The sequence below is a fragment of the Littorina saxatilis genome, linkage group LG1 (assembly GCF_037325665.1).
Source record: "Littorina saxatilis isolate snail1 linkage group LG1, US_GU_Lsax_2.0, whole genome shotgun sequence".
Lineage (NCBI taxonomy): Eukaryota > Metazoa > Mollusca > Gastropoda > Littorinimorpha > Littorinidae > Littorina > Littorina saxatilis.
Genome location: NC_090245.1, coordinates 29,852,860 through 29,869,478, shown reverse-complemented (window position 1 = coordinate 29,869,478; position 16,619 = coordinate 29,852,860). Strand labels below are relative to the sequence as shown.

General features: G+C 42.8%; 2 protein-coding genes and 2 long non-coding RNA genes across 6 annotated transcripts in view; 2 read left to right on the top strand and 2 right to left on the bottom strand.

Moving 5' to 3' along the window:
• Positions 1-18: 18 nt before the first annotated feature.
• LOC138966618 (DNA-directed RNA polymerase II subunit RPB3-like) lies at positions 19-7,148 on the bottom strand. The gene is made up of 8 exons (XM_070338907.1): positions 6,989-7,148; positions 6,444-6,493; positions 5,953-6,074; positions 4,608-4,736; positions 4,232-4,280; positions 2,443-2,611; positions 1,300-1,343; positions 19-687 (listed from the first exon to the last, which is right to left on the bottom strand). Exons 1-8 carry the CDS (start codon positions 7,072-7,074, stop codon positions 509-511), a joined length of 828 nt encoding a protein of 275 aa, XP_070195008.1. The 5' UTR covers positions 7,075-7,148; the 3' UTR covers positions 19-508.
• Positions 7,149-7,394: 246 nt separating this feature from the next.
• The window catches only part of LOC138966679 (regulation of nuclear pre-mRNA domain-containing protein 1B-like), a 183,023-nt gene continuing 173,798 nt past the window's right edge, over positions 7,395-16,619 (top strand). For all 3 annotated transcript variants that reach the window (XR_011455743.1, XR_011455742.1, XM_070338986.1), the window contains exons 1-2: positions 7,395-7,569; positions 12,897-13,026. Coding sequence is in view for 1 of the 3 variants with exons in the window: in XM_070338986.1 (XP_070195087.1) it covers positions 7,419-7,569; positions 12,897-13,026 (281 nt within the window). In the remaining 2 variants the exon portion in view is untranslated. The remainder of the gene's footprint in view (positions 7,570-12,896; positions 13,027-16,619) is intronic.
• LOC138966603 (uncharacterized) lies at positions 7,604-9,660 on the top strand. The gene is made up of 3 exons (XR_011455725.1): positions 7,604-7,938; positions 8,300-8,450; positions 8,961-9,660. It is a non-coding gene; the product is annotated as an uncharacterized lncRNA (long non-coding RNA).
• LOC138966594 (uncharacterized) lies at positions 10,011-12,439 on the bottom strand. The gene is made up of 3 exons (XR_011455722.1): positions 12,235-12,439; positions 11,484-11,751; positions 10,011-10,762 (listed from the first exon to the last, which is right to left on the bottom strand). It is a non-coding gene; the product is annotated as an uncharacterized lncRNA (long non-coding RNA).

Sequence of the window (16,619 nt, the reverse complement as noted above, 5' to 3'; positions counted from 1 at the left end):
GCTCCACCTCACACACTATTTTCTTTTCTTTGCATTGAGATTTTATTGGAAATCCTCTCTATTTCACATGACTTCCAACAACTAAAATCTTAACAACTTCATATCAGCACCACTGCAAGGACTGCTATAGGACCACATTTGTTTGTGGCAAGTATAACTTCTGCAAAGTATAAGATACAAAACAAAACAAAATAACAAAACCAAATCTTGCACGTGATCCAATTGAAAATTTCTGTGGTGTTCAAAATGTGCGGATGTCACAAAATGTCGGTGCTATTTGAAACATGATCATAATTCAATAAACAGGTCTATGGTACCTTGAACTTGCTCAAGTTTTTCATAAAAACACACACAAACACTTAAGCTTTGCAAAAACTTTTGTTAAATTCTCAAAGATTTGATGCACGTCAGTGGTATCTGACAAAAATGTAGTAGGTAACTTGTTCAATGTTCAATGATAAATGTCAGTAGTTGATGAAACTTCACACTCTGCATCTCAGATTCTTCACTAAATGGCAAGATGATCGTTCTGAATCTCCAAACTGAGCTGCGTCTGAAGGTCGCTGAGTTTCTTTTTGAGAACGCTGAGTGCCGTGAACAGAATGTTCTCTGGTTTCAGGGAACCACAGGTTTCCACGTTGTAGTAAAACTTGTTGGGTCTGCCGATTGGGTCAAAGGGAGCTTCATCTAGAAACAGAAGTAAAACCAGATGCAATTGTAATGTCAAATTGAACAGAACAAACATTAAACATAGTTACTACATGTGAAGTGGACACATTGTAAATGCTGTGTGTGTGTGTGTGTGTGTGTGTGTGTGTGTGTGTGTGTGTGTGTGTGTGTGTGTGTGTGTGTGTGTGTGTGTGTGAGTAATTTTGCACTTGTACTTTGTTTTGTTTGAATATACAAGCCAAGCAATTTTCCTGGTGTACTGCACATGGTTGAAATGCAGACAATGAAAGGGACATTATTTGCCCAAGGGAAGTGAACTTTCTACTGGGTGGCATGCGCAGCAAATGTGGAGTTGGCGGTTACAATCTCTTGATTTTGTGGATTAAATAGACTGTTATCAGTTCTTCTGGACTTATTCGCCGTCCATCTTGAATGTGTACAAAGAAAGCAAGGCTCAGGACACAACATTATTTACTTCAGTAACTTTCCACACGCTGCATGCAATGTTCAATAAAGTGAGCTGAATTGAGTACAATGTAGCAATCTTGCAAGGTGTAACCTTTTCTTAAGAAAAAAAACCTCTGCAGACTAAACATCAAAAAGCGTATAATGAATATCTTAAGTACTTACGTTGATCGCCTTCAGGGTCCAGGTCTGAATATTCACTTTTAGGCCTGTAACAAGGGAAAAAAACTCTTTTAACCAGATGTATTCAGTCCCCATCCTCCAAATGCAATATAAACACACTATCCTCATTCGTTACTTCACTCTAAACTTGTGATGGGTTTGTGGATATCGGTCCCGAGTCCTTGCGCATCTATATATATATACGACTAGTGTCTGTGTGTCTGTGCGTGATGCACGGCCAAAGTTCTCGATGGATCTGCTTCAAATTTGGTGGGCTTATTCAGAGAGACCCCGGACACAATCTGGTCGATGAGAATTTTCAACACGTGCTCTCAGCGCGCAGCGCTGAACCGATTTTGGTTTTTCTCTGGATCCATTTCCAGTAACTCTTCCTTATCTTCTCCAGTGTTTTCAGCGTTTACCTCCCTTCCTTCGTGTGGCGTCAATCCATATTCCCGTTTCTATTTTTAGAAGGTCACTGTCGACAACGCTCAATCCATATTCCCGTTATACTATTTTTAGAAGGTCACTACTCTTCTCCAGTGTTTTGCGCGTTTATCTCCCTTCCTTTGTGCGGTGCGCCAGCAAAGCCGGCGTACACCCGGCAAAGCCGGGTCCCCGGCACAGCCGGGTATTCGGCTCGACTTCTTCCCGGCGAAGCCGTACCCGGCGAAGCGGGTATTCATCTAGTGCAATATACATTTGCCTTGCAAATACATTCTCCCGAGACTGTTGTCACTGAGAGCAAAGCAACAAATGTCATTTGTATTGCAATAGTCAGGGACAACTGAAGCCCATTGTCCAGGCTGGCTGACAACTAAAGCAATCACAGTGGGATAAAGTTCAGTGTCCTCAGCACACACACACAAACATCGTAAGGCCAACAAATAAAAAATAGTCTGTTTACGGTATCCCGACCGACCCTATTTTTTCGCGCGACCCTAGACTTTTTTTTTGCATTTGGGAAAAATAAAAATAAAAAATAAAAAGTTAAAAAAATTTTAAGTCTGTTTTTTGGCAAAATAACTTAAAATTATAATTTTTTGAAGGAAAAAAAAACAAACAAAAAACGACCTACCGACCCTATTTTTTGGGCCTATGTTACTGTAAACAGACTATTTTTTTGTTTGCCTAACAACAACATACCACTCTTCAGGTTTTGGATATGTAGTGTGACGCAGTGAATTGTCGGGGTCATACTCAAACGGAACACCAGCGGTGGGGTTCCACTTTGCATGCTCCTTGGCAAAACCTTTCCTTGCGAAGGCACGAACCTTCATTTCCTGCCCCTTGCGTAGCTTGCAGATGAGGATATCTGTCAAAGAAAATTGGTTTCAATTTTACTGTTTTAGGCCACACAAAAAAAGGTCTGATTACGGTAACACAGGCAAAAAACAATTGGGTTGGTAGGTCAGGATTTATTTAAATTTTTTTCTTCTAAAAAAACATATTTTTAAGTTATTTTGCCCAAAAACAGACTTTTTTTAATTTTTATTTTTATTCATTTTTCTCCCCCAAATGCCAAAAAAAAGTCTAGGGTTGGGCGAAAAAGTAGGGTCGGTCGGGATACCGTAAACAGACTATTTTTTGTTGTTGGCCTTAACACTTCTTGAAGTCATGCAGGAAGAACACCACTAACACTTGCTCTCACCCCAAACACCAATATTTAAGCAAACATACAACAAATCCCCCATTTTACGATCACCAAAAATCTGAGAAAATTATGTCTTAAATTTAAGTTAAAAGGGAGGGAGTCTTGAAGTGGAGATGACATTACAGACTTTATGAAACAAAAATCTGAGAAAATTATGTCTTAAAAGGGAGGGAGTCATGAAGTGGAGATGACATTACAGACTTTATGAAACAAACATCTGAGAAAATTATGTCTTAAAAGGGAGGGAGTCTTGAAGTGGAGATGACATTACAGACTTTATGAAACAAAAATCTGAGAAAATTATGTCTTAAAAGGGAGGGAGTCTTGAAGTGGAGATGACATTACAGACTTTATGAAACAAAAATCTGAGAAAAAAGGGTCTCAAAAGGGAAAAGACTTACTTATATTAGGGTGTCATAAAATGGGGATTCCACTGTACACAAACTGACAATTAAGTAGAAGTGCAATGCCAAGGCACTGCATACCCCCAGCGAAGGACAAACTAACTAACTAACTAACTAACTAACTCTCTCTATCTCTCTCTCCCCAAGTCACACACACACGCACACACTCACTCACATACACTCACTCACTCACACGCACTTACTCACTCTCTCACAGAAACTTCATACACACAAAACACACATACAGACAGACGGACACACACACCTTTACAAACACACATACATACACACACACACACACACTCATATACACACACACAAACAGTAACAGTAAAACTAACACGTGTGCACAAAATGCACACTCAAACACACACACACATGTACACACAGCGCGCGAGAGAGAAAGACAGCAAAGAGGGGATGACGTCATGATGCATTGACGTCAAAGCCTTTCGACGTCATCTTCTTACGCAAGATGTATCCATAGACTTGGAAACTATGGAATTTTTACCCGGCCAAAGCGGCCTTGGGTGGCGTTTGCTAAAAAAACTGGGGGAACCCAAAACACCCACCATATTTTAGTTAGTATGTTCCTAATTTTGGGTGAACTTCCATCCCCAACTGTAGCTGCTGACCGGGCACAAAGAATCCTTCTTTATCATGTATTATCGGGATGAGCATTTCTCAAGTCGATTACAGTAGATAACGTTTGTGGGAGACCTCCAGCTTCGCTGGGATTAACATCAAAACAGATATCTAAACATGCGATTTATCTTTACAGAAAATGCTTGTGATAGCACTGTAACAGTATTACCCATGAATGCTAAGAAAGTAGAAAAATCCTAACAAGCACACGACCATTTCAAGATTAACATACCATCATTTTCTTCATATTCACTTGCTTCCTGATGTTTTCTGGTTGTCACCTGCAGTTCAAAAAGACAAAAGAGATACTTTCTGTACAGACAACAGAATCATTTACCTACATTTACACTGTTTTAAAATCCATTTCAAAGCTTGCTATGTTTTGTATGATCATCACATTATATGTTGCAAGCAAAACCAATAATAAGCTAGCAGCATAACTACATTTTTTATAAGTAAGACAGAGAGGGCTAAGTATTGCTAGCTTTTAAATAAAGTCACAGATAATAATATAAAACTTAATCTATAATATAAAACGAAGTTTTGTATAGCAGTCATAAGTAGCCCCACAAGCAACAGCTCTATAGGGTAACTCAACAAAAACTCACAGGAATGACTTTTGGGTTGCTGGAGATCAGATCTGCACTTGTGACGTGGCGTGTCTGGTCATCTGTACACTTCACTTCCAGTGTGAACTCCACGGCACATTCTTGACAAAACTCATCGCACGTGCAGTCCTGCAACAAACAACCATTATGTCAACAATGTGCAACTTCAAGGAAAGAGATACAATAACATTCAGGGTGTGGAATACGGGCCCCTCTCAAGGATAACAAGTCGCGTAAGGCGAAAATACAATATTTAGTCAAGTAGCTGTCGAACTCACAGAATGAAACTGAACGCAATGCAACGCAGCAAGACCGTATACTCGTGGTCCACCGCTCACAGCATTGGCAGTGAAATTGACAAGAAGAGCGGGGTAGTGGTTACGCTATGCTGCATAGCACGCTTTTCTGTACCTCTCTTCGTTTTAACTTTCTGAGCGTGTTTTTAATCCAAACATATCATATCTATATATTTTTGGAATCAGGAACCGACAAGGAATAAGATGAAAGTGTTTTTAAATTGATTTCGAAAAAAACATTTGATAATAATTTTTATATATTTAATTTTCAGAGCTTGTTTTTAATCCGAATATAACATATTTATATGTTTTTGGAATCAGCAAATGATGGAAAATAAGATAAACGTAAATTTGGATCGTTTTATAAATTTTTATTTTTTTTTTACAATTTTCAGATTTTTAATGACCAAAGTCATTAATTAATTTTTAAGCCACCAAGCTGAAATGCAATACCGAACCCCGGGCTTCGTCGAAGAGTACTTGACCAAAATTTCAACCAATTTGGTTGAAAAATGAGGGCGTGACAGTGCCGCCTCAACTTTCACGAAAAGCCGGATATGACGTCATCAAAGACATTTATCAAAAAAATGAAAAAAACGTTCGGGGATTTCATACCCAGGAACTCTCATGTCAAATTTCATAAAGATCGGTCCAGTAGTTTAGTCTGAATCGCTCTACACACACACACAGACACACAGACAGACACACGCACATACACCACGACCCTCGTTTCGATTCCCCCTCGATGTTAAAATATTTAGTCAAAACTTGACTAAATATAAAAAGTAGGATAGAAATCAACATAAAGACAGCGTGGCATGGAAAAAGATTGACAAAACACAGGCGTTTCAAATGTGAATAACTGAGCACTCAAACACATGTTTTAAGGTATTCCTGGTGTTAGGGGACATAGTTGTAACCCCCAACCCGAAACTGTAAAGCTCTTGAGGTGATTAGATACTTTCTGGGGCCAATTGTACCCCTAAAAATGATACATGCACTTCATGCACCTGCAATTTGCTGTTATTGTCAGTCCTGGGAGTACTTACTCGTGAGTACTGCATCTTGTCAACTGTCTCATCACTGGTGAGTGGGATGAGACCAAGTCTATGGGATATGAATTCATCGAATAAGACAGATGAGTTTGCTTCAATCTGCACCCAGTCAATCGCTGCAAATCAAAACAATGAATCAATTGGTTAGTCAACCAAGTTATCATTCAACAACCCACAACCAGATGTATTACTACCCACTTAAGTCATCTGAAATGGATCGCAAGGAAATAATTAGTTTAATTTTGTTCATGCAAGTAAAGGAAGGAGCTAGAAATAGAATGGCACTGAAGTTTCATGCTGAATACTCTTTCTATAGTTGACTGAAGAAAATTAGTTTCAGTACAGTTTGAAACACACCATTAATTAATAAGTTAACTGTTCTCTGATTTCTAATTCTATAGCAGGTAAAAACACAGACTATGGCAACAGCATAATCTCACAAACTCAATGTTCTTGCTCGTTGGCCGATTCATAGGTGTCCTTACCTATGGTTGGCACTTCTGCAATACACACCCTCCGCAATCCATTGGCAACACTGTAAATGAAATAGATAAAGAAAACTGCATAAAAATTGCGCTATACAAAATGTCATTCACTTTTGCACTCTTGGTGGAATAAACTTAAAGGTTTCACACATAAACTGTATAGTGATGTAAGACTTCTCCGGAAAAATGCGTCAGTGAATTTGTGTGAGTTTTTCCCCCCCAGTAATACTACACATTTTAATTTAAGTTACTCATACTGCGTAATTTTGAGACCCCCCAGAATGAGCCCAAATCAAAGCAGAGTACTCTAGAGCCTCTTTATTATGTTGCAAATAGGCTTCCTTCAGTGTGGACGTTTGGTAACCAAAGCGATCAACCCACTTTGCGAGATGATGAACACCACAGTCATAATTACATGTAACTACAAGATGGTTATCAGGCAGTATTTGACTCGATGAGACAAGGGTGAGATGAGATGGAGAGAGAATCAGAAGGGAAAGATAAAAACAGAGATATCAATCATGACCCTTAAATTCTCCATTTACCTTAAATCTGTGTCCTCTATGATAAACTTAATGTTCTCTTCGGTAAGCTCTGTTATGTTCACTGTCGGTTGATTTGCGTACGGCATTTTCGCTTTCTGGTAAGAAACGCGTTTTACCACCACTTTTCACCACAAGTGTAAGGGAGGGCTTATTGACAGGAAGTAAGCTGGACCGAAGACACTATCCACAGGAAGGGGTGCTTGGTTGTTTTGCCTAATTCTTGCATCATGAGCACAAATTGTATCACATGTAATATTTACTTTAAACATAACTCATATTTACTGTAAATTATTCACATTTTGAAACTTTAAAGATCATTCATAATATATCTACACCTCTTCACAACAACTCAACATCCCTATTATTGCACTGGTTTGGGTTATTCCTTATTTCCGGCAAGGGAGCACCTTGTGGTATCAGAAATATCAACATGACGTCTTTCACGGACGCCAATCTTGTGAAAAAGCTGGGAGAACTTAATAATACACAGCAAAGCATTCAGACGCTTTCGCTATGGTTGATCCACCATCGCAAACATGCAGCGGCGATCGTAAAAATCTGGCACCGCGAGCTTTCGAAAGGTGAGGTGTTTGCTATGCATTTTAGTGTGCAAATACACCACTAAACAGTTCCGACGTTTACATGGAACAAAGAAGGAAAATCACGTGACCGCACAGACGCCTCTCATTGGCTGCGTCATTTTTTCGAGGAAACAAATCGTCTGCAACACAGCTTTGCGTATGTTCTGCGACTGACGAGTCCGACACTTGTGTTTATTTTGTTGTTTTGTCGATGTAAATTCAGCGATTATCGATTTTAACAATGGCAGGTCACTGCCCGATGATTGATTGTGACAACGGAAGCTACCGTCTTCAAAATGGAAAGCTAAACTTTGCAAAATTCACCAGGTTCCACACGAGTCTGTGCTGTTCATGCCAACCACCGTTCAGGTAAGCGCAACACTGTAACAGTTCTTGATCAACTTATTTTATTGCCTGACATTCATGCGATTTATTGTTTTTTTCTGCAAATTCCATAGCATAATTACAAAACCGTTTAGCTAGACCTGCATTTATACAGCTTTGAACGTTACAAAAACTGCACACCGGCACTGCATGAAATACTTGTTTGAATCTGCCGTGCATGAGATCAAAAAATGTGGCTCACTTTCTGTGTCAGTGTGTTTCCGTTTCTTGTTTTTTTTGTTTTACTTCATGTTGTTAGAGCATGGCTGTGATTAAAAAGCAATCAAAATTGCTTTGTAGAGCCATAAATTGTTAAATCTGATATGCATCTGTCTGTTTTCAACAGCTTGCATCCGCATCCAACACACAAGAAGAACCCAGCACAAGCTTTTTTTTCACCTGCAAGGGTTTGTTCTCAACACTTTCTTGATGGCACACCAACTGCAGAGAACTCTTTCCCAACACAAAACTTGGGATACCCTGGATTTCAACACAGAGTAAGTTGTTTTTTTAAAAAACTTTCTTGTTATATTTTGTGTGTGTACGCAGTAAAGAAAGTGGTAAGGTGTTGAATGTATTTGTTCACACATGCTGTTCCTAGTATCACTATGATGTGTCTGTGCCTTACAGCTTGAGTGATTTAATTGACTTTTCGTCTGTTCGTGTGTTTTGAAATCTGAACAAGAATGAATATCAATCAATATCAATATATGAGGCTTATGAATGTGGGAAGCCAAGCTAAGTTTTATGTGGGTGGTTTGTTTCCAGAGTGCGATTTGATCAACATTAGGAGAGCTCTCCATAGAAGCCAAAGGAACAAAAACAAGTGTACCGGGGAATTCACAGGGGGAGTTCTGTATTGCACTGAAAATGACAACAGTGGGTCCAAATGACCACCTTTATAAGTTGAAGTTGGGGGCATGGAACCCAAACGGACAACATATGTGGAGAACCCTACATGAAGATGTAAATACTGACAGAATGAACCCTGTTTGGCAATGTTTCAGACAGCAAGAGTGCTGATAGACATACCCCGACCAGAGCACCGGCTAGGCAGAAGAAAATGGGCAATGCGAGATCTGGAATTCCAGTTTGAGACGTGCCAGGCCCAAGGATCATCAAGGGAGAGGAATGGTGCAGCTAGTTGATTGCCAGAAAAGTGTGACTAGCCCTGAACAAGACCCATTCACAACAGAAACATTTCTGGGTGCTCTTGTTCTTGCTTATTTGTTGATAGTTTTTTTGTATAAGCAGATGCCAACTTAATGCACACCCGTTATGCCCAATCTTATTCCAATGATTAAGCTGACTAAGGAGAACAATAGACTGATGTTCAAACTACAGATTGCAAACATGGCAAAGAAAAAGAACGCAGACAGGAAAAATCCATGGTTATTCAGAAATCTGATTTCTCGCAGAACATATCATATTGCACTGGTATAGCCACGACCAGTCTCTTACAATTAATTCATGGTTTTAGTGTCACCCTTTGCAACAAGAAGATGGCAGGAAAAAGTCAAAAATTCTAAAAAGACAAGAATTTTTAGCGATCAACCAATGAGTATTGACCCTAAACGTTATAGTATAGATGAGATGATGTTTATGCAACAGAGACGAGGATTAGACCTTCAGGATCTAGCCTATCGGTTTCGCTAATATAGGTAGAATAAAGTACATGTCACCAGAGTGGCCAAGAGCAACCTTAAACAATTTACAGGTTTGTTTTCATTTGTTTGAATGTTTCTCTCTTCTTCCTGCGTACAGTCTTCTCTCCATAATTTTCATGTCCCCTGTGCATACCATAACATGTTCTGAGGAAAAATGTTTGTTTGGCTCACTTTCTGTGTGTGTCTTTATTGATGTTTGTATGATGCAATGAGTGTGTCAGAACAAAATCTGAGTTCTCGTACTTTGAAAGGGAGAATGAGAGACAAGACAAAGCATTACAGCACAAAGTCAAACATATCAGCACTTGCAAACAAAATGCACACAATACAGTCAGCTCAAAAAACTTTACTTATGTTGATAAACGTTATCACTAGCAGCAGATCAAATCTGATGACTTCATCCACTTGGCAATGCACATATTGGGAAGACAGATATCTAGTTTTATATATTTATATATATATATACCAAAAACACACATGTAGTACAGTAAAAGTCATATCTATAATGGTGTACACAGGAGCCTTCCTTTTCAGAACTCCAAACAATAATCTGATAAAAAAAAAAAAATCCACTACAGAGAAAGAGGGATTCTTAAAATGTAGGAAAATTAACATAGGTTTTGACAAGAAAAACATTTATATTTTAGATGCGACCCACCCTACTACTTTTCAGGCTGAAAACTTACAAAAAAACGAAGCAGCTGTTCAACAATGTTGCTCTGCCCATTACATGTGTAACGAGTAGAGCTTAATGCCTGGATCTGGCAAAGCTTTTACATGAGTTGACAAATTGTTGAAATTATTAGGGTCGTCAGGATTGTTTACTTTGTGGAAGGGTTGCTCTCCTTGTTTATCTGTGTGGTTTCATAGTTAAGAGGAAAAAGCTGTTTTGTTAATACCGCTTTTCCTACTTCTACTAGTTCCTCCTCCTAAGTGCATCCTGTTGCTGCCTGTATCAAAACGGGCAACAGGATTGGATTACTTTGGGAACAGGAGGTTGTGATGGCTGGCTCTGGGTAACAGGTGGTTGTGATGGCTGACTCTTGGAGACAGGTAGAAGTCTCTTTCTGGTTTTGACAAAGATGCAATCAGGGGCTTCCTCCTCCAAAATGACTTGCAGCATGTTGCATATGGTCAAAACACTGCCAAAAGGGAGAAAAAAAAGAAAATAATCAATATGAGAAAGAGAAAGGAGACAACAACTTTTACTAAAGCATCATTTAGGACAATTTACCAAGTTGTACATAACAAATTGCTCACAAATTTGAGTGCAACTTGCATGAAGAGCATTGCAAAATTAAGACAGTTGCAGGGATGGCCAGATCTCAAAATCTTAACTTGCCAGACAGGTGAGTCATTTCAAGAAAGTCCAGTCCACCAAAAAGAATTGCTTGCCGGGTACAAACCACAGTTGCTATAACTGCATTGTTTATATAACGTTTTGAAACTAGAGTATACAACCAGAAGTGTTGCATTTGACGAGAATTTTCACTAGCCAACCAGGCGAGTTGCCAAGCGGTTTTAACTAGCACAGCGGATTTTTTGTACTCGCCCCTGGCCATTAGTCAGATGATTTGATCATCCCTGAATTTAGAAAGTCGGTTCAGTCATTGCTGATTAACTGTATCACTATCAGTATCACTGCACTTTTCAAAAATTATATGTATATGACAGCGACAGGCATAATTTTAGTGTGTATTAATACTAGTATGCTGGTTTTTCAGATTTTGACACATTCCCTGTTCACTGAAACCAAAATGTTGTTAGGCTGCACTGCCATCTTGCAATTCAACTTGAACCATTCTCTTTTTCAAAAGTAAAGTGCAAATATGACTTATTTAAAAAAGTAGAGAGGTTTCCTACCTGTAAGCCTTTCCTCCTTAAAACTCGTTGACGAGGCGATGCATGAGGTCGAGCTCACACTCACAGGCAGCCGGCGATGAAGACGCTTGGCCACAGGAATCGCCCATCTTGCTGCCTTTCAATCCAGTTGTGATGATGAATGGATCAGGATAAAGCACCCCTTTCACATACAACTTCTGCTTGTACTCCCGAAGAAGCACCCTCTCTGCATTTTCTGCTTCACGGTCGACAGGAATCCCATCTCCCAAGTTCCAAAGCAGGAAAAGCTCTAAAACAAAAAGGCCTTGAGATCAAATCACAGTTTTTCGCACCTGTGGAAGGCATTCTTTTTCCCCCTCATCACCATTTTGTATGTAAACGTACAAAATACTCACTGACTCAGCCTGAGGTAAGCTTAGCAGCTATACAAACTGGCAGTGGAAACTTAGTATGCATGTTTGTTGTTTCTTATCTTACCCACACGTCAGATTGAAAATGGAAAACTTTTGCATACACTATCGCAACATGTGGCCTATGCATCACGAATCGGAATATAGTTATGCTTCATAGTAAGTTAGATTCCGTGGACAGATCAACGGCACTTATTCAAGTTTTTGACTTTAATCAACTGAAAAGTTAAGCGTATCTGAAGAGAGAGCACTTACTAAGTTACTGTTAGTGTTTACAACTTACAGGGCGGAAAACCGGTCTTGGGAATGAACAACACATCGCATCATTGCAAAGAGTAAATAACGAAAGAAATAAAACTTACCTAGCTACAAGTTCCTCGTGTGCACCTTCCACACTCGTTTTCCGTACACACGACAAGGTTTTCGATGCTTCAGTGCTCCACAGTCGCACCTTCTGGATGGAAATCTCGCTCAAATCGCACATGTTTCGAGTTGCTGAGAAGCTAGCACGACGCGTTGTTTACTCGAAAAAAATCCTACGCATGCGCACTGTCGCAATGGCCGCGGAACTGTTTAGTGGTGTATTGCAATGTTTTCAAGTTTTGTGGGTTATCCCAGACTGCTGTGTGCAGATCAATACAGCAGGGTGGGTCAACTTTCACTTTGCCGTTTATTGCGGATCTTTCAATTCGAGTTTTCCCACGGAAGGTGCTGTTTTGTTTTCTTGTTCATCTGCTTTTGTCTGTTTGCTTTTTTTTCCTTTCTTTTATTTGGTACACAACAAACATCAAGAAGTGATGGCACATTGGCAGTTCAGCATGTGATGTCAGGAAAGGGTCTGTTGAGTGTTGTGTCTGTGTCTGCTATAGTACTAGTGCTACATTCCAGGGATCATGTTGCTTAGATGCATGTCTTTATTATATGCGAATTACATGTCTTGATGGCATGTTTTGATCCGTTTCTTTTCATCAATTGCTTTTGCAATTTGATTTTGATACTGATTGTGATATATCTTTTGTTTCAGCTCGTCCAAGCAAAAAGTTGACGTTTGTCTACCTGGCCAATGACATCATTCAAAACAGCAAGAAAAAGGGACCTGAGTTTGCCAAGCAGTTTGAGTTGGTTTTGGAGGAAGCATTTTCAAATGCTGCCAAGTGAGTACTTTTATTAAATTACATATTCTTACTCCGAATCACATAAAGAGCATTGACGCAGTCTGAATAGCTAAGGTCTGAAAAGGCTACCCGTCTTAAAGTTTAAAAGGGAAGCAACCCAACCACAAAAAAGGTAAACACAGCTATGGCAACGACCATATACCCGGGGAGTTACCTCCCCTGCCGGGTATGTGACGTCACTCCCATTGCTGCACCACATGGTACACTCATTCGACATCTTTCAGTCCTGACGAGAGGTCGTGTTTTCCATAGGCTCTGTGCGTTGTTGGAGTTTTCATAACACCCACCGACCACCTACCCGTCTGCTTTCCCTCTACTTGGTAGTTGGTGAGCTCTTTCCATTTTACCTTACCTATCGTAAGAACTTTTGGCTGGTTATTGATAATTTTCGTCCTTTTCGGACTTGTGAAATTTTGTCAGTAACTGTTGTTGTGTTGTGTTGGCCGCCATTTGCATTTTGGCCGGCATGGCAGAGAACGCGAGTAGACGTGGCAAGGGCGATGTTAAGGGCAAAATTAAACCTAAATCATCCTCTCAAGGTTCTAAACCTGTGTTAGTTGTCCTTTCGGACAAAGAGAAGAACACTGTCATGTCTGTTACCATTTCTCCTCCCGGACACGCTAGCGCGAGCGGTACTACTTCTACTTGCGTTACGTCGGCGGCTTGCTCGTCCTCCGTTTCTTCAGACGGGCAAGCTTCACTTGTGTCTTCGTTGTTGAGCTCTTTAGTTCCAGAGATTCGCAGTTTAGTTCGCGACGAACTTAAGCGTGCTACTCCACCGGAAAGCACCGTACATCCGCCTGCAGTGAGCGATGCCCGCTCTTTGGCTTCTTTTTCCGGTTTTGTGGTGACGGCTTCCTGTTCTACCGGAACTTCGACTACTCCTTCGGCTTCTGCTTCCGCGGGGAGCTCTCAAGGTACGTCGAGCTTGTCCTTCGGCTCTAGTGAAGCCACTGGACTGTCCCTGCTGGGACGGAGCTCACCTGGCGCGGGTCACTCCCGCTTTCCTGCTCAGTCTCGTTCAGTACCCATTGAGCGTGAGTTCGTTTCTGAGCAAGGGCGGTTTCCTCCGGAAGTCGCGCTTCCGGGTTTTTTCCGGAAGCGAAGGTCCTCCTTCACACTCCCATTCAGCGGCAGGTGTTGGAGTTGACTGTGGACTGGCCTCCGGGCAGCAGGGCTTCCGGCCTCAGTCATCACGGCCAGCGTTTCCACATCAAGGTGTGGCTTCGCCTGCCGTGTTTCCGGCTCAGACCGGATCTGCTTTCTCTCTTCCGGGTACTCCTTCTCGGATGTCCTTGGTTGAGAGTCAGCTTCCTGACTATGGACGTTTGGGGCATTCTTCCCTTCACTTTGGTGTTGGGTCGACACCCCTTCCGGTTCCGGCGGCTTCAAGCTTGCCGTCAGCGCTCCCTTCTCTGCCTGCTGGTATGGTTACGGGACACGACGGTTTGCGGTCTGGAGGGTTTCCGGTTTCGGCTTACCCTGACCGCCAGCTTGCTTCCGGTTCAGTTGACTTTGGTCAAGTTGATCATGGCTACTCTGACACTCAGTCTGTAGCCAGTGAGCAACCTCGCTCGGGATTTCCGGCGCAGCTCAAGCGCTCTTTGGAGGCTGCCGCGGAAGTTACTTCCCGGTATTTTCCGGAAGGTGCTTCGGCTAAGGGTTCTTCAACCTCAGCGGCTCCGTCAGCTATGGCTGACTTCCGGTATGCGAAGGAGGGCGACGAGAGCTTCCGCTTTGCCGAGTCTCCTTCTGTGGCATATCAGCTGTCCCAGGTTTTGGCTCGTCCATCTCCTGCCGGAAGTGGTCTCCCCTGCACGCCTGTTCCGTTACTGGTTCCGCACGGTCCAGTTCCGGAAGAGGCTCAGTCTTACCTAGCTTCTATGGCTCACGCTTCTTCTTTTACCCCCTCTGGTCTTAAGAAGTTCGTGCTGCCGAAGTTTTCTCGCAACTTACTGGCTTCTTTTGCTCTTCCGCGTACAACTCTGTCTGTTACGCCGGACTTGCAGCCTCTGTTGGCCAAGCCAATCAAGCCTTCCTCGGGTGTGGTTCTACCTGATCACACTCTTCTGGCTTCTGAAGAGATCAGTCGGCAACTCCTGGAGTTGTCCTCCATCTCGGAGACTCTGATCAGATCTCTCTCTCGCGCTCTTACTGAGACGCTTGATCCTTTCTTGCTCAGTCGCGAGCAGGACGCTGATGACGTGTCCACGCTCCTCTCGGCCCTGGCCAGGGTCAATGAGGAACAGATGCGTCTGTCTGCCCTTCAGTATGTGCACTCTGTTTCGTGTCGTCGGGATTTATTCCTCGCTCACTCTCAGTTTTCTGAGCAAACGACGCTGGACACACTCAGAGCTTCGCCGGTTGTGGAGGGGTCTCTGTTCGGTCCTCTGATTTTCGATGCGCGAAGATCAGAGATCCAGTCCAACAGGGATCAGCAGTTTTCGGACTTCTCCCTTCAGGCTTTCAAGCAGGCTAAGACTTCTAAGCCCAAGCCTCCTCAGGCTTCCGGCTCGTCTAAGCCTGCCGGCACGAAGCAGACAAAGTCTTCTTCTCAACCCTGGAGGGGTTCGAGAAAAAGATCAGCGTCCGGCAGGGGGCGGGGTGGCTCTAGCAGCAAGCCCCACCCCCAATGAAGTGTTCCCGGTTTCACCCCCCCCCCGCCCTCCACTCTGGTGATGGCGGGGGGCCCCTCCCGGGCTCTATCACACTGGTCGGCCACCATACACAGCCAGTGGATAGTGGGCGTTGTGGGATCGGGTTTTCGTCTACTTTGGCTGGACAAAAAGGCGCCGCTTTCCCGGCGTCCGCCGGCATGCAAGCCCCCCTCCTCGCAGGAGGCAAGGTCCGTCCTTCAGGCGGAAATTGTCACCCTGGTGCAGAAGGGCGCGGTGGAGAAAGTCCTAGACCACAGCTCTCCGGGCTTCTACGGGCGGCTTTTTGCCGTTCCCAAGTCGTCAGGAGGGTGGCGTCCCGTCTTGGACCTATCGCAGCTCAACACTTTCTTGAGAACGATACGGTTCAAGATGGAGACGCCGGCTTCGGTCAGAGACTCCCTCCGTCCAGGAGACTGGGCGACCTCCATTGATCTGACAGATGCATACTTTCATATCCTCATGCATCCGTCCGACCGGAAATGGCTCCGTTTCCGGTGGGGCGATCAGATCTTCCAGTTCCGCGCTCTTCCTTTCGGGCTGTCTCTCGCACCTTGGGTCTTCACCATGGTCGTGAGACAGCTATGCGCACTGGTGAGGTCGCAGGGTATCCGGCTCAGGGCATATCTGGACGATTGGCTCATCATGAACCAAAGCCGGACAGGTTGCTCGGGTCATACCCAGTCTGTTCTTCGTCAAGCCCACTTGTTGGGCTTTTCGATCAACACAACAAAGTCGGAACTGATTCCGTCGCAGACGTTCACTTATTTGGGAATGTCTTTCAGCACGGTCCCTTGGACTGTCCAACCCTCTCAGCGGCGGGTGGACAAGCTCCAAGCGCTTATCAGGTCCACTTTGCCTCTCCTGCGGGCTTCCCTCCGGACGCTGGCTTCCATCTTGGGACAGATGGAATCCATG

Bases quoted from the DNA above. Each gene is read 5' to 3' on its own strand.
- LOC138966618 (XM_070338907.1), bottom strand. From the start codon at position 7,074: ATGCCGTACGCAAATCAACCGACAGTGAACATAACAGAGCTTACCGAA. The intron at 6,075-6,443 runs GTAAGGACACCT...TTTGATTTGCAG, and splicing joins TGCAGAAGTGCCAACCATAG to CGATTGACTGGGTGCAGATT. The intron at 4,281-4,607 runs GTGAGTTTTTGT...TTTGAACTGCAG, and splicing joins GCAACCCAAAAGTCATTCCT to GTGACAACCAGAAAACATCA.